This window comes from Crocuta crocuta, unplaced genomic scaffold, assembly GCF_008692635.1.
Source record: "Crocuta crocuta isolate KB4526 unplaced genomic scaffold, BGI_CrCroc_1.0 scaffold479, whole genome shotgun sequence".
Taxonomy (NCBI): domain Eukaryota; kingdom Metazoa; phylum Chordata; class Mammalia; order Carnivora; family Hyaenidae; genus Crocuta; species Crocuta crocuta.
The window spans coordinates 3,161,988-3,182,424 of NW_027531875.1; the positions used below are offsets into that span (position 1 = coordinate 3,161,988).

At 34.4% G+C, this 20,437-nt stretch overlaps 1 protein-coding gene across 3 annotated transcripts in view; it reads right to left on the reverse strand.

Moving 5' to 3' along the window:
* CSMD3 (CUB and Sushi multiple domains 3) overlaps nucleotides 1-20,437 on the reverse strand; it is a 1,194,711-nt gene that overhangs the window by 23,473 nt on the left and 1,150,801 nt on the right. For all 3 annotated transcript variants that reach the window (XM_077772930.1, XM_077772929.1, XM_077772928.1), the window contains 6 exons: nucleotides 18,438-18,611; nucleotides 14,616-14,789; nucleotides 13,631-13,704; nucleotides 6,014-6,125; nucleotides 3,263-3,442; nucleotides 1,333-1,398 (listed from right to left, as the gene is read on the reverse strand). In XM_077772930.1, the coding sequence (XP_077629056.1) occupies nucleotides 1,333-1,398; nucleotides 3,263-3,442; nucleotides 6,014-6,125; nucleotides 13,631-13,704; nucleotides 14,616-14,789; nucleotides 18,438-18,611 (780 nt within the window). The remainder of the gene's footprint in view (nucleotides 1-1,332; nucleotides 1,399-3,262; nucleotides 3,443-6,013; nucleotides 6,126-13,630; nucleotides 13,705-14,615; nucleotides 14,790-18,437; nucleotides 18,612-20,437) is intronic.

Sequence of the window (20,437 nt, forward strand, 5' to 3'; positions counted from 1 at the left end):
TTATTATTCAGAATACCTATCTGCTACTAGATAAACCATCTCCCTTGGAAAATTCTGCACTGATTGATGACTGTGGTTTTCTGACTCCATTGCTAAACTTACTCTTTTCAGTTGACATATTTTTTGATTGCCTTAGTGGCATTCAGTCTATTTCCACTGCATACTGAATAAATCAGTGTTGCAGACTGATTTTTTTGTGAGTACTCCAGCTTTATAGCGTGTACCTTGAAAACTTCTAAACGCAACTAAAATTAGAATCTAACACTGTTTCTGGCTTAATATAACTGATCAAATATGTATCCAAAGTAAAGATTAAATGCTGTCTTTAATTTTATTTATAGCTTTTAATTTGTATCACATAAATAAAATACAGACTAACAGTAAAAAGGCAGCTCTCGTATACTGATGTTTTAGTATGGGCTAAGCACTTCACACTTTATTTTCGTGAAGTTCATATCTAATAATCTAATCATTCTTTCTTTTGCATAGATAAAGAAATAGAAGCTCAGATATATAACTTTACCAAAGTTATAGCGTAGGAGGTATAAAACATGATAATTACATTAAGATTGTAGGACTTAAGCCCATGTTTTTAACGACTAAATTTAAAATTTCAGTTTTTAAATCAACTGAAAATAAATTGAAGATTTGCTGAACTTTTACCCTCGTACCAAGTATATTTAGTTCCTTTTTAAAAAATGTATATTTAAAAATTATATATAATATCTCATTTATCTCATTTTCTGTTTTAATGTTTTAAATAAAGTATTGCTGTGGCACCTGGGTGGCTCAGTTGTTTAAGCGTCTGACTTTAGCTCAGGTCAGGATCTCACAGCTAGTGAGTTTGAGCCCTGAGTTGGCCGCTATGCTGACAGCTCAGAGCCTGGAGCCTGTTCCAAATTCTATGTCTCCTTCTCTCTCTGTCCCTCCTCTACTTGTGCTCTCTCTCGTGCTCTCTCGCTCTCTCTCAAAGATAACTAAGCATAAAAAAAATAGAAAAAATTAAGTATTGTCATTATAGTATAGTTATTTTCAGATACTCCTGAAGGGATATTTTATAGAGAGAACTATAAACATTATTTTTGGAATATTAGCATGTCTCAGTATTACACTCCTTGAAATTCAACATTTAAAAATTATAAATGATAAAACTCCAAATAGTCAAATTCATAGTTTTCCCATACTGAATATATACATATATATATATATATACACACATACACACACACATATATATAATTATTTTTTTCTAAATAATGTTCACTTTGTCAAGAAAATAGTAGATCACTTTTAGAAATCATGACTTATAGAAAAACTACTGAAATCACTAACCACTTAGCTTTGGACTGGGTGTTCCTAGTGCAGGTCTCGGATCTTTCACCAATATTTTGGAACCAGCTATAAAAAAAAATATAAGGTTTACAGAAGTTAATATAATTAATAACACACACAGTGATGTATTGTCCATTTTATTCTCTGGCATATCATAGAATTTTTCTCTAAAATGTCCTATTCATCCTAACATCTCAGTACCCACTCAACACTTTTGTTGTGCAGCTAACAGTTTCAATAATTACCCCATTAGAGTCCAGGTGGACAAGGGAAAGATTAGTGATGCTTTATCATTTTAGGATTCTCTTATTTTAAAGTCATAAACCAACATGCAAACAGTTGATTATAGCATGGTAGCTGAAGGCTAAGGTTATGTTCCTGTTGCACAAGGGCAGGAATAGTTTGGTAGGATATATGTTTAAAAATCAGCATTTGTTAAGGCGGCCCATGGTGTTATAAGAAATTGGATAGACTCAAAACTAAGGAATTAATACTGAAGTTTTAAGCCAAATCAAAGGTAGTTCAAAGTAAGGAAATCTTGTGGGTTGCTGGATGTACCTGTAAGGTTATAGGAACTATGACATTCTGTATACACGCACTGTAGACTCTGTAAAGGGTCATCTTTTCCCCAAGAACAATATAATGTCTTTAAAGGTTTTTAGGGAAGTAAGCCTGTTTCAGTAGTCCCAAGAGATAATGCTGAGTTAGTCTACTATAGTAGTGATGATAAACAGTAAAGTGGATAGATAAAAATGTTATTGAAATTCTGTTAGATTTAAATGGACTTTTAATCTTTCAATCTCATGAAAAATTTAAAGCAAACTGAGAAGTGTTCTTCCTAAGAGAAGAGTGAAAACATTTCAAAAAGGAGAAGGTCGTTAACATTTGTGAATGCTACAAGAGAAGATGAATCAGAAAGGCTGGAAAAAAAAAAAAAAGGAAAAGAAATTTATTGATGACCTTATCAGGAATTCTAGAAAAACTTTCTTTATTCCTTGTTCTGAACACATAACCCTTTTGTCTTTGGTAAACTCACTACGTCTTATTCAGATGGGGATTGTCCTGATGGAGCAGCAAGAGAAGTAGACATTTCACTTAGATTTGGTCAAAATACTGCATCGCCCTAGCTGAATGACAGATATGGGGGCAGGCTCCATTTAAAACTGATGATCAGATTCCTGAATAGGGCTTTCCTGATAAAGAAGCTTTGGCAAAAACTCGTTCTAGCCAAAAGGTATGAACCCAGCGATGCTGGCAGCAATTTTCCCTATGTGGTAGGTTGAATAATGTGACCCCAAAATTCATGTTCACTGAGAATCTCAAAATATGGCCTTATTTGGAAATAGGGTCTTTGAAGATGTAATTAATTGGAGATCCTGAGGTGAAATAATCCTGAAATCCAGTGACTGGCATCTTTTTAAGAAGAGGAGAGGACATACAGAGATATACAGGGAAGGAAGCCACATGAAGATGGAGGTAGAGACTGGTGAGGCAAGGAATGCCAAGGATATCCAGAAGTTGCCAGAAACTAGCAAGACATAAGGCGTGGCTTTTCCCTAAGGTCTTCAGAGGGTGTGGTTCTACCAACACCTTCTTTGGGGCTTCTGGCCTGCAGAACTGTGAGAGAATACATTTCTGCCTCTTTAAGCTATCCAGCTTGTGGTACTTTATTACAACAGACCAGAAAATTAATATACCTACCATGATTAAATAACTGGAAGAAGGAAGAAAGAAAACAGAAATGGAAAAGAAACTAAAAAAGATCTCAATAATATTTCTGTTCTCTGGATCCAGAAGTGTCCACACTTGAAGTTGGCTGACATACTTCCATTGTTCCTAAGCTAATGTGAGTTGAGTTTGTCTCTTGCATTTTAGGGAAGCTGAAATAGTTTAACACCTTCTGTTAAAAGCTTCTATAATGAAAACTTACCTTCACAAACAGGAACTTTTCCAGTCCAGGTGTTATCGGACCTACACACTCTATGTTCTGTTCCACCTGCTAAGAAGAAGCCAGGCTGGCAGGTATAAATGAGTGTATAGCCGTGAGATGGAAGGTCCATTCCTACTACATTTGCATGAGCAGGAGTTTCTGGTTGTTTACAGCTGTGGGCTATATTAAGAAAAGAGAAAAGTGTTCATTTTCTATAGACTTGTTAAGAAAATTTCGAGATAAGAGTCATAAAATATATTAGAGGCATGTTAATGAGTTTATATAGATATACCTTTGCATAGTTCTTCTAATAAATCAAGGAAAACATATCAATGTCAATATGCATATTAATTTCATAGACTCGCATATCCTAAGCAATCATTTGTGGAACATTGGTAGCTGTTAAAAGGTAAGCTAAGGTGGGGGGGGGATAATTAAGTACTAAGGATAATTAAGCTAATATATGTATACTGTATCACTATCCTAAAAAGTCACAATAGGGGTGCCTGGGTGGCTCAGTTGGTTGGGTGTCTGACTTCGGCCCAGGTCATGGTCTTGCGGTTCATGGGTTTGGGCCCCGCATCGGGCTCTGTGCTGACAGGTAGCTCAGAGCCTGGAGCATGTTTCAGATTCTGTGTCCCCCTCTCTCGCTGACCCTCCCCTATTCATGCTGTCTCTCTCTCTCAGAAATAAATAAAAAATATTAAAAAAAATTTTTTTTAAATNTCAATAAACATTAGTATTTTTTTTTTTAAGTTTACTTATTTATTTTGAGAGAGAGAGCAAGTGGGGTAGGGACAGAGAGGGGAAAGAGAGAATCCTAAGCAGGCTCTGCAGCATCAGTGGAGAGCCTGATGAAGGGCTCAAGCTCATGAACCATTATATCATGATCTGAGCTGAAATCAAGAGTTGGACGCCTGTCTGAGCCACCCAGGTGCCCCTAAACATTAGCGTTTTAAAGGATATAAGAGGTCCTATAGTAAGATACCTGTCAAAGTTTGTCAAACTCAGATTTTCTATACCAGTTTACGGAATATTATTTATTATTTTTATATTTATTTTAAATTTTAAAAACATTTTCTAAAGTTAAATACACCCACAGTTCAGTATGTCATTCTGATATTAATACTTCCTAATGTAGAAAATACAATTTAATAATTTTTTACATGTGAAAGTTTCTGGTCATATTTTGGGGCCAATACTAGCAGTGCTATCATTCTTTTAATTTTTGTCTCCTTTTCTCCATGCTTCCTCTCACTCTTGATTTCCTACCTTGGTTCTATTTTACCCATTGATATGCCACTTCTCGGCCCCGCCCCCAGTTTACCTGTTTTATGTCTTACATAACATTCCTTTTTTCAGAGATAGATGCTACAAAGAATTTTCTCCCTAAACCAGACAGCATTTCTGATCATTTGTTCATGGATATGGATAGTTAAAACTTAAAAGTTTGTCTCTGGAAAATATGTTCTGTGGACAAATTTGTTTGGAAAGACAAATTTCCACTTCTTTCTCAATGGAGATTCACAAAACTATAAATAAGAGTTAACATTTTTAAATATTATGTGATAAACAGTTTGTTACATGTGTCATACTTAATATAATTCAGTTATTGGCATTTAATACTTTTGTGGGAAATATTGCTCAGGATGAACACAGATGGTCTCTACTACATTCTTAACCCCCACATTATGCGCATAGTAGCAGTCTGAGATACTTTCAGTAACAGCTTTATTTAAATCATCATATCCCATATTGAAGTCATCAGAGAACTTTGGTTTTCTAAGAAATACCTAGTTACATCACACACAGGTTCTGAAGTAAGTACTCTACTGAATTCTCTGTTAAGCACTTTGGCTATATTTAAATTTCAGCCAACCAGGCATGTGACATGTCTTCTCAGTGGAGCGTTCTGCTGCTTTTCAGTAAGCTGCCAGACCACAGAGGCTCCTGTGGTCAATTGAGTGGTTCTGAACAGGGCTGGAGTGAATTCACAGCACTTATTTAGAGCAAATCCTAAAAGCTGGACACCATTCTGATGAGTATTTCTACTCCTGCTAACTCTTCATTGTTTTTCCCCTGAGAGACTCATCATTTTAAAAGATAGGAGAGGAGATAAAAAAGAGAAAGTGGGAGGGAAAGAGATAAGTAATTCACCAGCTAAAATTGATTTCTAACTGCAAGTCAGAAAAGACAGCTTCATGACCTTGGGCTTTGTTCTTTAAATGTGTACAGCAAGTGTTCTCAACTTAGGGTCAGTGCACATTTAGAAGCTCCAGGAAAGCCTGAAATAGTATTCAAATTTTTGGTCAAGCTCTTCATGTGTATTTCCTTCCACGGGTGTTTCTTTCTTTCTTCATTCTCAGAGAGTTTCAGAAGTGATAAAACGTTAAAAGACACTGAGCTGGAGCCTCCTGTATTTCCAGTGCACTTCAGATTCATAGATGCAGGCCTATACCAAACAAACTAAGAATCGTTTAAACTTACCAGATGACCAAGCTGAACACAATTAAAGAGGTTTGCATGAAGAACAAAATTGTGCCTCATGCCTCTGACTTCTTTAGAAAGAATGCTCCATAATTGGCATTGGGGTTATGATACAATACTAAAGTTATATTTATAAATTATGTTCTATCATAATCTAAAAAATACATCTTTTATATAGATACAGATTAATTTCCTACTTGTAAGAAAAAAATGAATATAAATTCTGATCTGTGGTAAGTATAACTTCTTAGCCACAATACTTACGTATGCACTCAGGCTGAATTCCACTCCATGTGAGGTCGGGAAGGCAAGTACGTGTTGTAGACCCTTGAAGAAGATGTCCTTTTTTGCAGTGGAATTGCACAACACTTCCTACCTATAGCATATTTCAGAGGAAAAAAAACCCAAACATACCAATGCAACTTCAAATATGGCAACAAATAGAAAAAACCTTGGATGAGAAAATGCTTTCAAAAGAAATTTTGCATGGTGGAAACTAGAAGGAAAAGATAGTGAAACCTGATTTAAAATAATTTTGGGGGGAAATCAAAACTAAGGAAAAATTTACATCTTTTTGTGTACATATCATCATCAAATATTTGAGTACCCAATGTATGCATAGGTGCCAAACATTTTGCCATGGTAGTTTAAAGAAAATATATAAGATATTAAAAGACCCCAAAAAGCTACATACAACCGCAAGACAGATAGTTAAAAAGAGATAAATAAAGATGGGTGAAGTTAGAAAGGGAAGTAAAGATAACTAACAATGTAAGAGGCAAATGAACATGGAAGACAGGAAATGCAATATGAGATCAGATCAAAGGTGTTTACTGAAGGTTGTTATTGTAACAAATATACACTGGAAAACATGAAGTTTGCACTAAATTTTAAGGATGTGAAATTTAGATAAATACATAGAACATGGTTCTCAAAGTGTGGGTCCCAGGCCAGTAACCTCAGTGTCATTAGGAACTATTTAGAAATGCAAATTCTGGGATCTCACCCCAGACCCACTGAATCAGAAACTCTGAGTAGGAGACCAACAGGCTGTGGTTTAACAAGTCCTCCAGGTGATTGTCATGAACATAAAGTTTGAGAACCACTGATGTAAAAGTAGAAAAGAGAAGAACATGATGAGAAAAATGCAGAAAGGTCAAAATATATATCTTATAGTTTAGGAAAAAAGAAAGTACATTGATTGATTGGTATGGACAGTTCACACAGTGAGCTGAGAAGTTGAGGGGAAGTAAAGTGGGAAGCAAAAAAAAAAAAGAAAGAAAGAAAAAAGAAAAGGAAAGAAAGAAAGAAAAAAGAAAACAGATCCCAGAATAATGTGTATGTGGCTTTAACTCTGGATCTCATCTTGCTTGAATAAGGTATATTTCCTCTTTTGAGGCTTAATCTATAAATATAGATGGCAATATTATTTGTCTTGAGATTTGTTTTTAGAATTAAATGAAATAGGGCATATAATCTACTCCATACAGGGATGGCACATAGGTTTTAAATAAATTCTAGTTCTAATTATTAAGTCAAAGACATAAGTAAGAATCCATTTCTGAAGAGTCTCAAATGGCAGGCTATGGCATTTAAAATCTTTTTTTAATGAAAACATAAAGTTGCTAAAGCTCTCAGAGCAAGAAAAATTTGTGTTGAAAATATCTTTGGAAAATTAAATTAGCCACTGCGTAAAGAAACTACTCAGCAAAAAGAATGACAAGCAGTAATTTAATCATGGGGCCAGCCCTACTGGATTAGATTTGGATGGCTAAAAGCTGAACATGTGGGAGTAGACCTGGGAAGGATGTTGTTAGCTCAAACAACATTACAGGAAAAAATCATCAAGATTTTTTAAATGATTACAGCTGGAAGACAAGAGGAGGAATATTTAGTGTCTGCCACTTCAACCTTCCCCAGCAAATGAGTCTGAGAGTGATCAGTCATCCTCACAGCACTTTTCACAAATACCCTGTTTCCTTCCTTCCCAGGTAGTTCCTACTTGCACCTGGTAAAACAACATGGGGCTAAGCTTAAGGTGACATAATTTGATCCAAGATTCCATTTGGACCTTGAGACTAGCTAAACGCTACCATTTCTCATATTCTCATTATAATCCAGAATGATGCTATACAAGAAACATTCAATTCCAAAGGTCACTCTCTAATAGCAACCCTTATTCTTTCAGTTATCTTACATTGTCTCTTCCACAACACCCTCATATAGCCTTGAGGAGATCTCTTACCCCCTTCAAGGACCCATTTTGTCCACGGCCACTACACTGTTCGACTCCAGGGAACATTGTTCATCCTGTATTCAACGTAAACCAAGTTCTTAAAATTGTGTTCCAGAACATGCAGTTCATATACTCTGAGGTTGTGCAGTATGGTGCTGCATGGACTAGTCTTTTTTTTTTATGTTTATTTATTTTTTTGAGAGAGACAGAGCACGAGCAGGGGAGGGGCAGGAGGGGGGGCAGAGGATCTGAAGTGGGCTCTGTCCTGATAGCAGAGAGCCCAATGCCAGACTCCAACTCACAACCAGTGAGATCATGACCTGAGACAAATTTGGATGCTTAACTGACTCAGCCACTTAAGTTCCCTTGAACTAGTCCATTTCTTATATGGACTAGATTATGTGACTGAACAGGTAAATTTTGCAATTCTGTTCTGCAGTCATACTGGTTTTACAAAAACCATCACTTCTATTACTTAATCCAACTTTTAGGCTTGAATTCAGTTAATGCTTCCACCTTCTACTCAAATCTCCTGTCATTCAATCTACCACCAAATACTGATAATCTGACCTCCTAAATCTTTCACAAACTGTCCCCTTCTGCCTTTCTCCACGTTTACATCCTGTTTTAGTCCTCAATATCTTTTCTACAGGTTTGGTTCTCAGATTTTAGCCAGATATCATAATCAGGAGGACTTTCCAGAACACAGATAGCTGAGCCTCCCTGTAGAGTTTCTGACTGGGTAGATCTACGGGAGGCCCAGAATCTGTATTTCCCACAATATCCTAAGTAATACTGCTGCTGCTTGGTCAGAGACCACACTTTGAGAACTACTGTCATGATTATAATTACAATAATCATAATTACAATTGTGATAATTATCTAACTTGTTTCCATTTCTCCAGTCTTGACCACATTAAATCAGAGTAATCAACATGAAAGTGTGGCCTTAGCATTCCCCTTCTTAAAATCTTTACTGTCTTATAACCCAGAGGATAAAGTTACATTGTGTTAGCTTGTCAGATAAAAGCCTCCATAATCTTACCATAGGCAATCCCTGTTGCTTCTTCATTGACCACTCACTTTTATTCAAATTGTTCTCTTATAATATCAATTTTTTGTTGTTCTCTTAATGCATGTATATTTTTATGCCGTTTCCACTGCATGAAATGTCTTTCCCAACTTTCTTTCCCTAGATCTATCCTAAAAGATTTACCTGAGACAGCATTTCTAGAAAGCCTTCCTTGTAGCAACAGATTAGGAGAACTATTTTTCATGTCCTTCCTTAGCAACTTTCAAAGTTACCAATGTTATCATCTATCCTATAAAGTCGCCCACACACTAGAAGTTAGCTTCTCTAGGTTAAGGACTGTGATACTCTTATGCACCAAGAGCTCTTTAAAATGTTACATCACCAGAGGGAACAGGAACTAATAATTTAATTTTACAAAATCAGTTGATTACCTAAATTAAAAAGGTTTCACATGTTTGGGCACCTGGGCGGATCAGTTGGTTAAGTCTCCGACTTCAGCTCAGGTCATGATCTCATGGTTTGTGAGTTTTTGCCCCACATCGGGCTCTATGCTGACAGCGCTGAGGCTCAAGCCTGCTTCAGATTCTGCCCTTCCCCTGCTTGCACTCTGTCTCTCTCAAAAATAAACGTAAAAAAAAATTTAAAAATAAATAAATAATTAAAAAGAAGATTTAACATGGCTATAGTTTCTTTAAATACAGGGATATCCCTTCTATACATAGCATGAAGCTAAATCACTGTTTATTCTTTGAGGAGTACATTTGGGTTACTTCATTAAAACTTGATATTCATAAGAAATATATAGGATTACATAGCCTTTTTTCTTTTACTTGTAAGACTCTTCTTCTTATTCCTCTAAACTTTTCTGAAGTCATCATAAATCCCACTTTAGATATTAACCAGATACCAGAGATGTAAAATTTATTTAAAGATTTCTATATGTCACTAATTCATATATTAACTAGTTTTGTCAAATTCACAAATACTTATACCAAATATCTAATATAACTAGAATTAAACACATTTACTAATTTTTTGTTCAGGATTCATTATAGTTAAATAAAATTACCGGAATTTACTCCAAATAACAGTGCATTAATAAATACTTTTTCAGTTATTAGTCCCTTATTAGTATATTTTATATAGCTCTCCATCCTTTTCCAACTAGTGGTGTTATGTCCTTCTGATTCTAAATTAACTTCTAATGTGAATAATATAATTTGGTTACATTTGGAAAAAATACATTAATTAGTAAATTATTAAAATTTACTAATATTTATAATATTTATTATATTTATTTACTAATAAAATGTGCTCTGTATAGCCAATTATATGAAGTGTAAAAATACTGAATATTATTTTTGTATCAGGAATTAAAAATTTTAATTAAAAGTTTTAATTGCAGCCAATGTTTAAATAAAAATTACTTTAAGTTGGACCCAATTCTCACATTTTGTACAAAAGAATAAAATTTTAGACTTGTATATTTGGTAAATATAATTTATCTTCTTTAATTTCTTATTTCTTTTATATGTTATATCTTAGTTTCTAAGCCATGAAGTTTAAATAGCTAATCAAGGCATAATAGAAATTTTTTATAAATTTAGGTCATTCTAAGTAAGATCTCTTTCTTCCATGATATTTCATAGCAAATGACTCTTGCTTGCCTAGAATTTCCATCATTGTATTTATTTGAGTCTGATTTTTTAATATCACATATTGAGTATATCCATTTGATATATATTTATATAACACACATATATACAGCTTCACAATTTATTATGAGCACAATTTACCATTGAATGGGCTAAATACCTTAGTGTTCAATATCTTTGGCTTAACTAGCCAAGAGTCAGATTATAAACATTTCACATCTATAATAACTTTAATGTAACAAGTCCTAACTCCTAATGATGTATTTGCCAAAACCTGCATCTCAATTTAGAGTAATACAGCAGTTAGTGAAACATGTGTGTTTGGAATTTACTCCATAACTAATTTAGACATCGTATCAATCATTTTGGCAGCTACTTCCCTCACTACCAATCTATTTTAGCCAAAAATTATTCCAACTAACTATATGTTGGATATAAGAGAAATTATGTTTCATACTTTTTCCAACACTAGAGTATTTGTCATCTCTAGCAATAGGTAATAAATCCTTATATGTTAATAATTATATCTGTGTCCAAAAACTAATATATAAGTCCATATTGGAAAAAGTAAATAAACACATCAAAGAAAAAACCAAGAAAATGATTAGTGTGCCTGTGTAATTCATTACTTTCCCCTTTCTCTTGTCCCTCTCAGAAGTGAGCTTCCTAACAGATGTAATTTTATGTAAGCCAGTACTGACCACCTGATCAAACCATAGGTAGATACAAAAGTTGAGACATTATGATTCTTTCTCTAGAAATTTGGAACTGAGATTGAGATACTTAATCATTTTCTGTATGTGGCTGAAAGATAAATAGAAAAATCCATGCTTGGCTATCAGGCCAATTTGCAGAGAGAAAAATCAAAGTAGGCAAACATAGAGGAGTGGAAAAGACTGAGTCCTGTTGTCCAGTTCCTAGGTTCTGGGCTTGATGGTTCTCACCTAGATCCTTTTAGTTGGGGTTTTTGACATATCTGCACATGGCTTATAAAGCTTTCAGGTTTAAGCTAGCTCAAAATAGCTTCTGTTAACTTGTAAGCGAGAATTTTTCTCAACCAATAAAGATGGCTTTTCCAGGATTCCATTTGGAACCTACCAATACATTAATATTAGAACTACATAAGCTTTTAAAATTTCCATTGACTCTGTACAGATTTAGTAAATATATTTATATATTTACACATACACACACACACTAGTCACATGCATGTAAGAAAACTGATGTCTCATACTCAGTACATTAGTTATAATTTTTATAAAGATTAATGTAATTATATAGTTTATCATTTTTAAAATCTAGTCTATTCATATTTATCTAAGTAGAATATGATGACACAATGCATGTTTATTAGCCAAATAATAAGAATTCAGGGTTAGGTTAACTTTGGGATAACATTTTCAATGGTTATAATAGAATTCTTACAATGCAGAGTTAATTATTCTATTCGTTTCATTAGAGACTATATTAAACTCATTCTTATTTCCATTCATTTCAAAGGTATTTACTAGAAAGGACTCCTACTCTTCAGAAAATCACCTGATTTAGTACACAGACACTAATTCTGTATTTTCTCAGGATATTTTCATTTACTTCCTCTGTGATCAATGCCAAGTAACATTCTGTTCTAGTTTCTTCATCTATATGAAGAGGACTAATGCTCTTCAACTAGTTGTTCATTTCTCAGGATTTAGATCAATTGATAAAACCTTTTATAAAGATATGACTGTAAAGTTTTCTAAAAACACCAATATAATAGTGACTGAGACACTTATTTTTTTCACTTTTATATTATGTAGACAGGCCTGAGGCAAACCGGAAGAATTGGAAATGCTATCAAATCAATGTTCATACTGTGCCTGAGCTGTTGATAAATGGAAACTATTTTTAGCAACCAAAATATGACACCTTTGATGAGTACTTCCTTTAGAAATGGATGTTTTTCAGTTTCCTACTGAGTTTCACACAAAATAGTACAATTTAGAAAAGCCTGCAACACATGGCAATTGGATAATATGCATATTGGCAATTTCCTTGTGGAGTCAGTATGCACTCTGGCTCCTGTTAGGCCCCTGTAATGAAAAACTTGCTGAATCTCTACATAAAATTTAAACTGCAAAAAGAGAAAATAAGAAAGTCAGCCACACATGACTGGGCATGCTAAAGAATTCCACTGTAACAAACCAACTATGTGTTGTGTAATAATAGGTTAAATTATTTTCTCAGACATTTCCCATAGCAGTGAAAACATTAAAAAATAATTTAGTATTATACACATATTATAAGAGAAACATATTTTAGTCTAATTACTTTATTGAATAACCACATTTTTATGTATTTGCTCTTTAACCTATTTTATATTTACTTTTCCTGACTCCTCTACATCGTCCTTTTAAATTTACTCATTTACCCCATCACTTATTCTTATTTACCCCTCTCTTATATACAACTGTGGATTTTCTTTTTTTTTTTTTAATGTTTTATTTATTTCTAGGAGAGAGAGAGAGAGACAGCGTGAGCAGGGGAGGCTCAGAGAGAGAGGGAGTCACAGACTGAAACAGGCTCCAGGCTCCGAGCTGGCAGTCAGCACAGAGCCCGATGTGGGGCTCGAACCCACGAACTGTGAGATCATGACCTAAGCCAAAGTCGGACGCCTAACCGACTAAGCCACCCAGGCGCCCCCACAACTGTGGATTTTCTTATGCTCACAGCTACCTTCAATTTTTCTTTTATTCTCATGATCCATTATATGATTTTCTTAAGCCATATTCTTCTTCTTCTAATTTCCTCTACTTTCTTGCTTTTGCTGCCATTTACCTTTTTTAAAATATGTTTATGAATACAAATATAAGCATGATGTTTTTCTGTTTGTGCCAACAGGATTATATGCGCATGAATCAAAGAAGCCTTTTGATGTAGTTTTATAATGAACAGACATGTTTATTTAAAGTACTCACTTGAAATCCAAATGTATTGTTCTGAGACCCATGCCTTGGGACTCCTGGATTTTCACAAGAGGTACGGGTGGGTTCTAAAATAAAGATTATAAACATAATATTCCTTTAAAACTTATATCTAATGTATATTTCTCTCATATAAGATACTTTTGAGTGATCTGGGGCTCAATGAAAGAACTGAGGGTAATAATAAACAGTAGAAATCTAATAGCATCTCTCCAGGGACAGAAGCCTGCTAATATAAAATGAAGAATTCAGGTGCACTGCATTTTATACGAATTTTGTAGTTCTTGAGCTTTGACTCTTCTAACAAAAGCACTTGACATCTGACTGTGGATAAAAAGAGAAGGAGAAATGAAGGCTATGAAAGAAGAACACATGCATAAAACATTTGCTCAGGGACTTAGCTAAATCTTAATCTCAGGTAGCATAATATTCCCCTCAAGAAGCAAGACTTTTTCCAAAAACAAGGCTTAGTCATTTGCATTTTTCATGGACACTTATAGGAGATTCAGTTATAAAAATGGGAGAACTAGTAGTCTTTGAGTTGGCTAATTTGAGTGACATATTATTTAGTTGTTCTACGAAATATGGCATTTAATTTAAGATTACAGAAATGTGCTTAGAGCCATTTTGAAATCGGTGTACCTTTTTAACATTTTTGGAGCAAGTTTAGTGTCATTTGAATAAGATTCACTAACTAAAAATCTATACAAATGCTAGTACTTACTTCTATTAATCTGAGAGCTTATTTTCTTTCTCATTTTAGTAATAAGCAAGAAAATTATTTTGAGCGTTTCTTCAGGAGGTTTTACGTGGTAAATATAACATTGTATGTTTTAACACTGTTCATTTTCAGTGCCTTCTAATTGCTTCTCTATTTTACATTTATTTTTCATGCTTAGTCAGCACTAGTTTATCAAATGTAACTAGTATCCAGCAATTCCAAAATGACTGAGAAAAATCAACCTTTAATTAATATTACCTATGCAGTGAGGTGACGAACCACTCCAAGTGCCATCTGCTTGACATATTCTGGTGCTCGATCCCACTAATATGAAGGGAGAACTGCAGCTAAAAGAAACCTCTGACTGGTATATGAAGCTCTTGCCTTCTCTTTTGCCTTGGGCAGGAATTCCAGGGTCACCGCAAAATTTTGCTGAAAATGAAAAGAAAATTATAGCAAAGATTTAGGATTCATCAGAGCAACGACTAAGAAAATTGATGAAAATCATTGCAATATTGAACTACCATGACACGTTATTCACGTTAATGTATCCCAAAGAATTTTTAAAAAACTTTTGTCTATGTGATATATATTGAATGTATGACTCAGCATGGTATGTTTAAAAATAGTCTGATTGAGATATTTTCCGCCTAGGAAACCACCCAAATAATTAGATTTTTTTTTGTATTTTTGTTGTTGTTTTGTATTGACCAGAAGCAAACCACATGGTTGTACAAATTGTTTGCAGAGTTGGAGTATCCTTCTGAAAAGATGTGATTCGTAGATAGCTCTGTCGGAAAGAACCAGCCCATAGTGGTCTAGGCTGTACTTTCCAGATTGTTCTGTCTTTTTATATGCATTATACAGATACACTTCTTTGTTCTGTTGAACACTCAAAGCACATATCCCAGTATTTTGTTGTCTTCCTCTTTGAAATATTGTGGGGATTTTCGAGTGTTTTTTAAAGAGTAAAGAACCCCAGCGGAGTCCAAATCTATACAAAACCAAGGAATCTCAAAGTTCCACAACTATTGAAAATACCATCTTGGTGGAATTTCTAAACAAATCGAATAGATCATTGTGTTCATCATATAATTCCCAACAACTAAAAGAACTTATTCTGAGTTTCAGGTAGTTGGACTTATCAGTAAACAAACTAAGATTCCTGCCCTTTTGGAGTTTATGCATTTGTGAGGAAAGCAAACGAAAAAGTAAACACAGTAAGTAAAAAAGATAGTATGTGGGACGGTAGTGAGAAATAGTGTGGAGAAATAGTGTGGAAGAAGGAGATTTGGACTACCTATTTGTGGATGTGATAGAGGATGAGAGATAGGGGTAAGTTTTGAACAATGTGACAAGGATGTCTGTCATTGAAGGAAGATTTGGAGGAAACAAAGCAGTCAGCCATGCTGATATCCCAAGGGAGAGCATTCCGGAGAGAGGAAACAGCATTGTCAAAGCCTATACTGGAGCATGTCTAGCATGTTGGAGGAAGAATAAGGACAGTGACGCTGGAGCAGAGTGAGCATGCAGAATGCAGACAAACACATCATATGCTTTCAATTTTTTTATTGTAGTAAAAAATACATTACATACATTATCCATTTTAATGATTTTTAAGTGTACTTGGCTTTTAAATTTTCAGATGTTGCACCTGAAAGCTTATTTCCCTATACGGCAAACAAACAGTAACATCCAGATATTTTTCAGTATAAATTCTTCCTTAAAATGGTCCGTTATCCAAACCAAATACATTTTTGAGGCTGAAAGTGTACCTTTAACTTTTTGGACATCTACCAGGACAACAGGAATGACCTGGGAATGCTCCAGGCAAATAGGAATGAATAAATGCCCTAAAAACAGAATAAATTAGTCTTAAGCTCAATGTTCAAAGAAAGCTCTTTCCTGAAATTCAAGACTCCAGGAGAGACCTTGAATTTTCAAACCTCTTTTTTAGGAACTTTTTTTTTCTTTTTAAAGCAGTTAAAAATAAAAGTAATTGTTAAGTAAATATCCAACAACATAAATTTAGGGGAAATTTTCAGAGTAAAGTAACAGGTGAACATTTGTTTACTGTGTTTTGTTTTAATTTTTAACATTCATTAGGTATTGTAAATCTTTGTGCTAGTTGGCTTCTAAGCATTTCTAGCAATATAACATCAAATCCTAAAAGCCAGGGTCTTTGTCTTATTAATGTTTGTGTCTTTACACATTTTGAAGTCAATGGTTATTTCCTCAGTGAAGATTATTAGTGGGTGTTTCACCTTAGCAATCATTTTTATAGCTAAGTTATTTGTAACCTATTTCTGAAAAGTTTGTCTTGCATATTTCTGCTGAGTCATTCATCTCAGAAACTTATCTTTATTCAACAACAACAAAAAACAAGGGAGACACAACCACATAAACTCCTCTCTCCTGCTCCCTATCCCTGTTCCCACTTTCTCATTATTCTGTTGTTTTCTATCTATAGATTTTCCTGTACTAAAACCAAACAACCTATTGGTGTCAAGCTTAGAGGCTTAAGACACAGGGTTTATTTTCAAAAGGCTTCAGTTCATAATGACATCAACTTTAAGATAAAAGGACATACTTTGAACAAAAATAAAGAGAAAAGACTTTCCCTTCTATAAAGTACCTAAAATGAGAGCATTTGGCTATTCAATGTAAAATAGCATTGTCTCTAGTCTACTTTCTCTGAACTGGAATTCATACTCTTCCATTTAGTAGCAGTGCAACTGTAGGCCATATAACAATGTAGCTGGTGCCTTAAATGATGACACAGTCACACAGTGTCCTTACAATTTGATTCTCCTCTCTGAGCCCAAGTCATAATTAATTAAAATGTCATGAGTAAACATACTTGCTAGGAGTTCCATTATGTGTAGTAAAAATAATACATGTCAAGCAATTTGGACACAGTTAGCCCTATTATATTTGGAGACTTATAATTCAATGTCAATAGTAGGTAGCTCATTATTATTTGCATTTTAAGAGAACTAAAAATAAAACATCCTATCAAGATAATTTCTTGATTTTTTCCCAGTCATATCAAACAAACTTTACCTTAAACTCATCTCTGTAAATCTCTTTGTCTTTATCTGTTCTGAAATAGCCATAGAATATCTAGTCTTGTTTGGAACACAGTGGTCTTTTCTAAGATGATCCTTAGCATACATCAGAATTTTAAGGGACAATTTGTGTTACATCACGACATCAAGTTGGGGGATAGGAGGATATGATGAGATCAGAAAAAAAGAAGAAAAAAAGAACAGTAGCCTGTAAGCAATATGGTTTCCACTGTGAATGGTAGAAGACTGGAGGGTTCCAGTTAGATCTGTTAAACTTTCAAGCTCATGAGGACAGGTGTGTGCTCCTCTACCCCACGCAGAGAAGGAAGGGAAGACTAGGAACAGGGTAGCATTGGACACCTCTGAATGAGCAATGCTCATATCGTGTGCTACAATAATTTGTGTAAAACACAACTCTAACTTTTGTTTTGTTTTGTCATCTTCCAAATTAATTTTGAAGTGACACTTGCTGGAATATATGTTGTAAAGTAACCTCTGCAAGAAAACAATAATCCCTCATCTCGATGCTTACCCTAATAATTTTAGATGTATAATCACATTCAGTATCATGACAAATACCATCATAAGAACTTGATTTGCATGAACATATATAATGACATGGATTTACTGTGGAAAGAAATTTGGGAGTAAATGAGAGTGTTCGGTTGACACAAACTGGACATAAATAAGAATATTTTTCCAGTGGTAGAATTCATCTTAAAGGGACTTCATTCTGAGCAATAATTTTTTAAAATAAGTTTGCAAACAAAGCAGTTCAGCTTAATATTTAGAGTCAGAGCAGAAAAACCAATAGTTGGATGACAGCAAAAGTGGCTACACTGGTAAATATGATTTTCTATTGAATTTTAATTACATCTTGAAATGAGCTTTAACAAGCCCTATTTGTTCTAGGAAAATCTGAAAATTTTACGTAACAGCTGTAATCTCAGTAAAGGAGCTGTAAGAGAGTAAAAAGGAGAAAATACAATTTTAAATATAGAATTATACTTACGTAAGCACTGTGGTACTTCTCCACTCCAGGTACCATTCCCCACACAGGTCAAAACAGCAGGAAAGGATAGTTCATAGCCTGGAGAACAGATGTAGCTGATACTAAAGCCCCAGTCAAAATTTGTTCCTTCCAACCTTCCATTAGAGATCTGGGGAGGAGCTGAGCAGGTAACAGCTGCAATTACATTAAAAGCGATTAGACACAGCTGTTCAAATATCCTGGGTGTAAAAAAAAAATCATTAGAAGAAGCATATGTGCTAATTTAACCTTTTGGAGGACAATATGGTGTGACATGTTTTATTCTCCTAGTAGTAGTCCTGAAGCATCCCTGGAATTAATCCCTCTAGAATGTGACTATTTTTTGGCCACATAATGGCTACTGGTTGTTAGAGATACTCTTACAAAATAACAAGCTGCCTGACATCTAAGGGAAGAAAACAGAGAGTGACCATCTGGTACACTGTAACTGAAAAATTATTGGTTTTATATAAAATTATTTCCAATGACCTTTAGACAAACTGAAGATCTTGGCTGTTTGCAACATTGTAGCAAAGAATTTACAAGTAATTCTGTGACATTTGGGGGAAAAAACCTAGATCATGTATCTTATTAAAATATCCAAATTGGTTCTATTAATCACTTAGATTCATATTTACTATTAATCTTATTTACTATTAAATAGTAAATCATATTTACTATTTAATCACTTAGATTAAAATTTACTGGGTGGCTCAGTCAGTTAAGCATCCAACTCTTGATTTCAGCTCGGGTCATGGTCTCAAGGATCCTGAGTTTGAGACCCATGCTGGGCTCAGACTCGGTGCTGATGGAGACCTTTCTCTCTCTCTGCCCATCGCACTTGCGCTCTCTCTCTCTCTCTCTCTCTCTCACAATAAATAAATTTTTAATAACTTTACTGTAGGGCTTTAAAATAATTAAATGTTTAAACATTAATTTTAAAAATTGATTTTTAAATGTTTATATATTTATTTAAAATTTTTTTAATGTTTACTTTTGAGAGTGAGAGAGACAGAGTGCGAGCGGGGAGGGGCAGAGAGAAAGAGGGAGACACAGAATCTGAAGGAGTCTCAAGGCCTGATATGGGGCTCAAAACCATGAACCATGAGATCATGACCTGAGCCAAAGTCAGACCCTAAACCAACAGAGCAGTCAGGTGCCCTGAGTATTTATTTCTGAGAGAGAGAGGGCAAGAGTGCAAGCAGCAGAGGGACAGAGAGACAGAGTGAGAGAGAGAGAGATAGACAGACAGACAGTGAGAGGATCTGAAGCAAGTTCTGCTGAGAGGAGAGAGCCCAATGTGGGGCTTAAATTCACAAACTATGAGATCATGACCTGAGCTGAAGTCAGAAACTTTACCTTTGAGCCACCCAGATACCCCTAAAATTTGTTTTAAATTGGCTTCAAGCAGAAATGGGTAGGACAATGTGATAGAGATGATGGGGGAAAAGGGAAGCGACCAATGCAAAATCTAAAAATGAGGAATGACTATATATTTATGACTTGCAACATATATTAATAATTTTTGGAGTTGTATAACATTGCCATTATCAGGATCAATTAATGATGTATGAAATAACTTCTAAAATATAAAATGTCTGTTCATATATTTTTATATATTAACTATAGGTAGTGATCTGATTCAGAAAGAGTGTAATCAAGAAAGAGACATACATTTAAATTATTCTTTTTGTTAAACTGTGAATTCACAGATGTTTAGAAAGATACTTGAATGAGAAACTTCAGTATTATAAAACAATAGAAATTGTTCGACATTACATCTACAGTATTACATAAGTAATCAGAAAAATTGTAAAAAATTATAAACAATATTTCAAGCATTAAATGGATAGCATTAAAGTAGCAAATGTATGCCTATATTGACTAAAAGATCAATTACAGATTGCATTCAAGAAACGTGATCCTTTCCTCATGAAAAGTTAGTTTTATAATTCAAGATTGTTTTCAAGTTATAGAAAGTT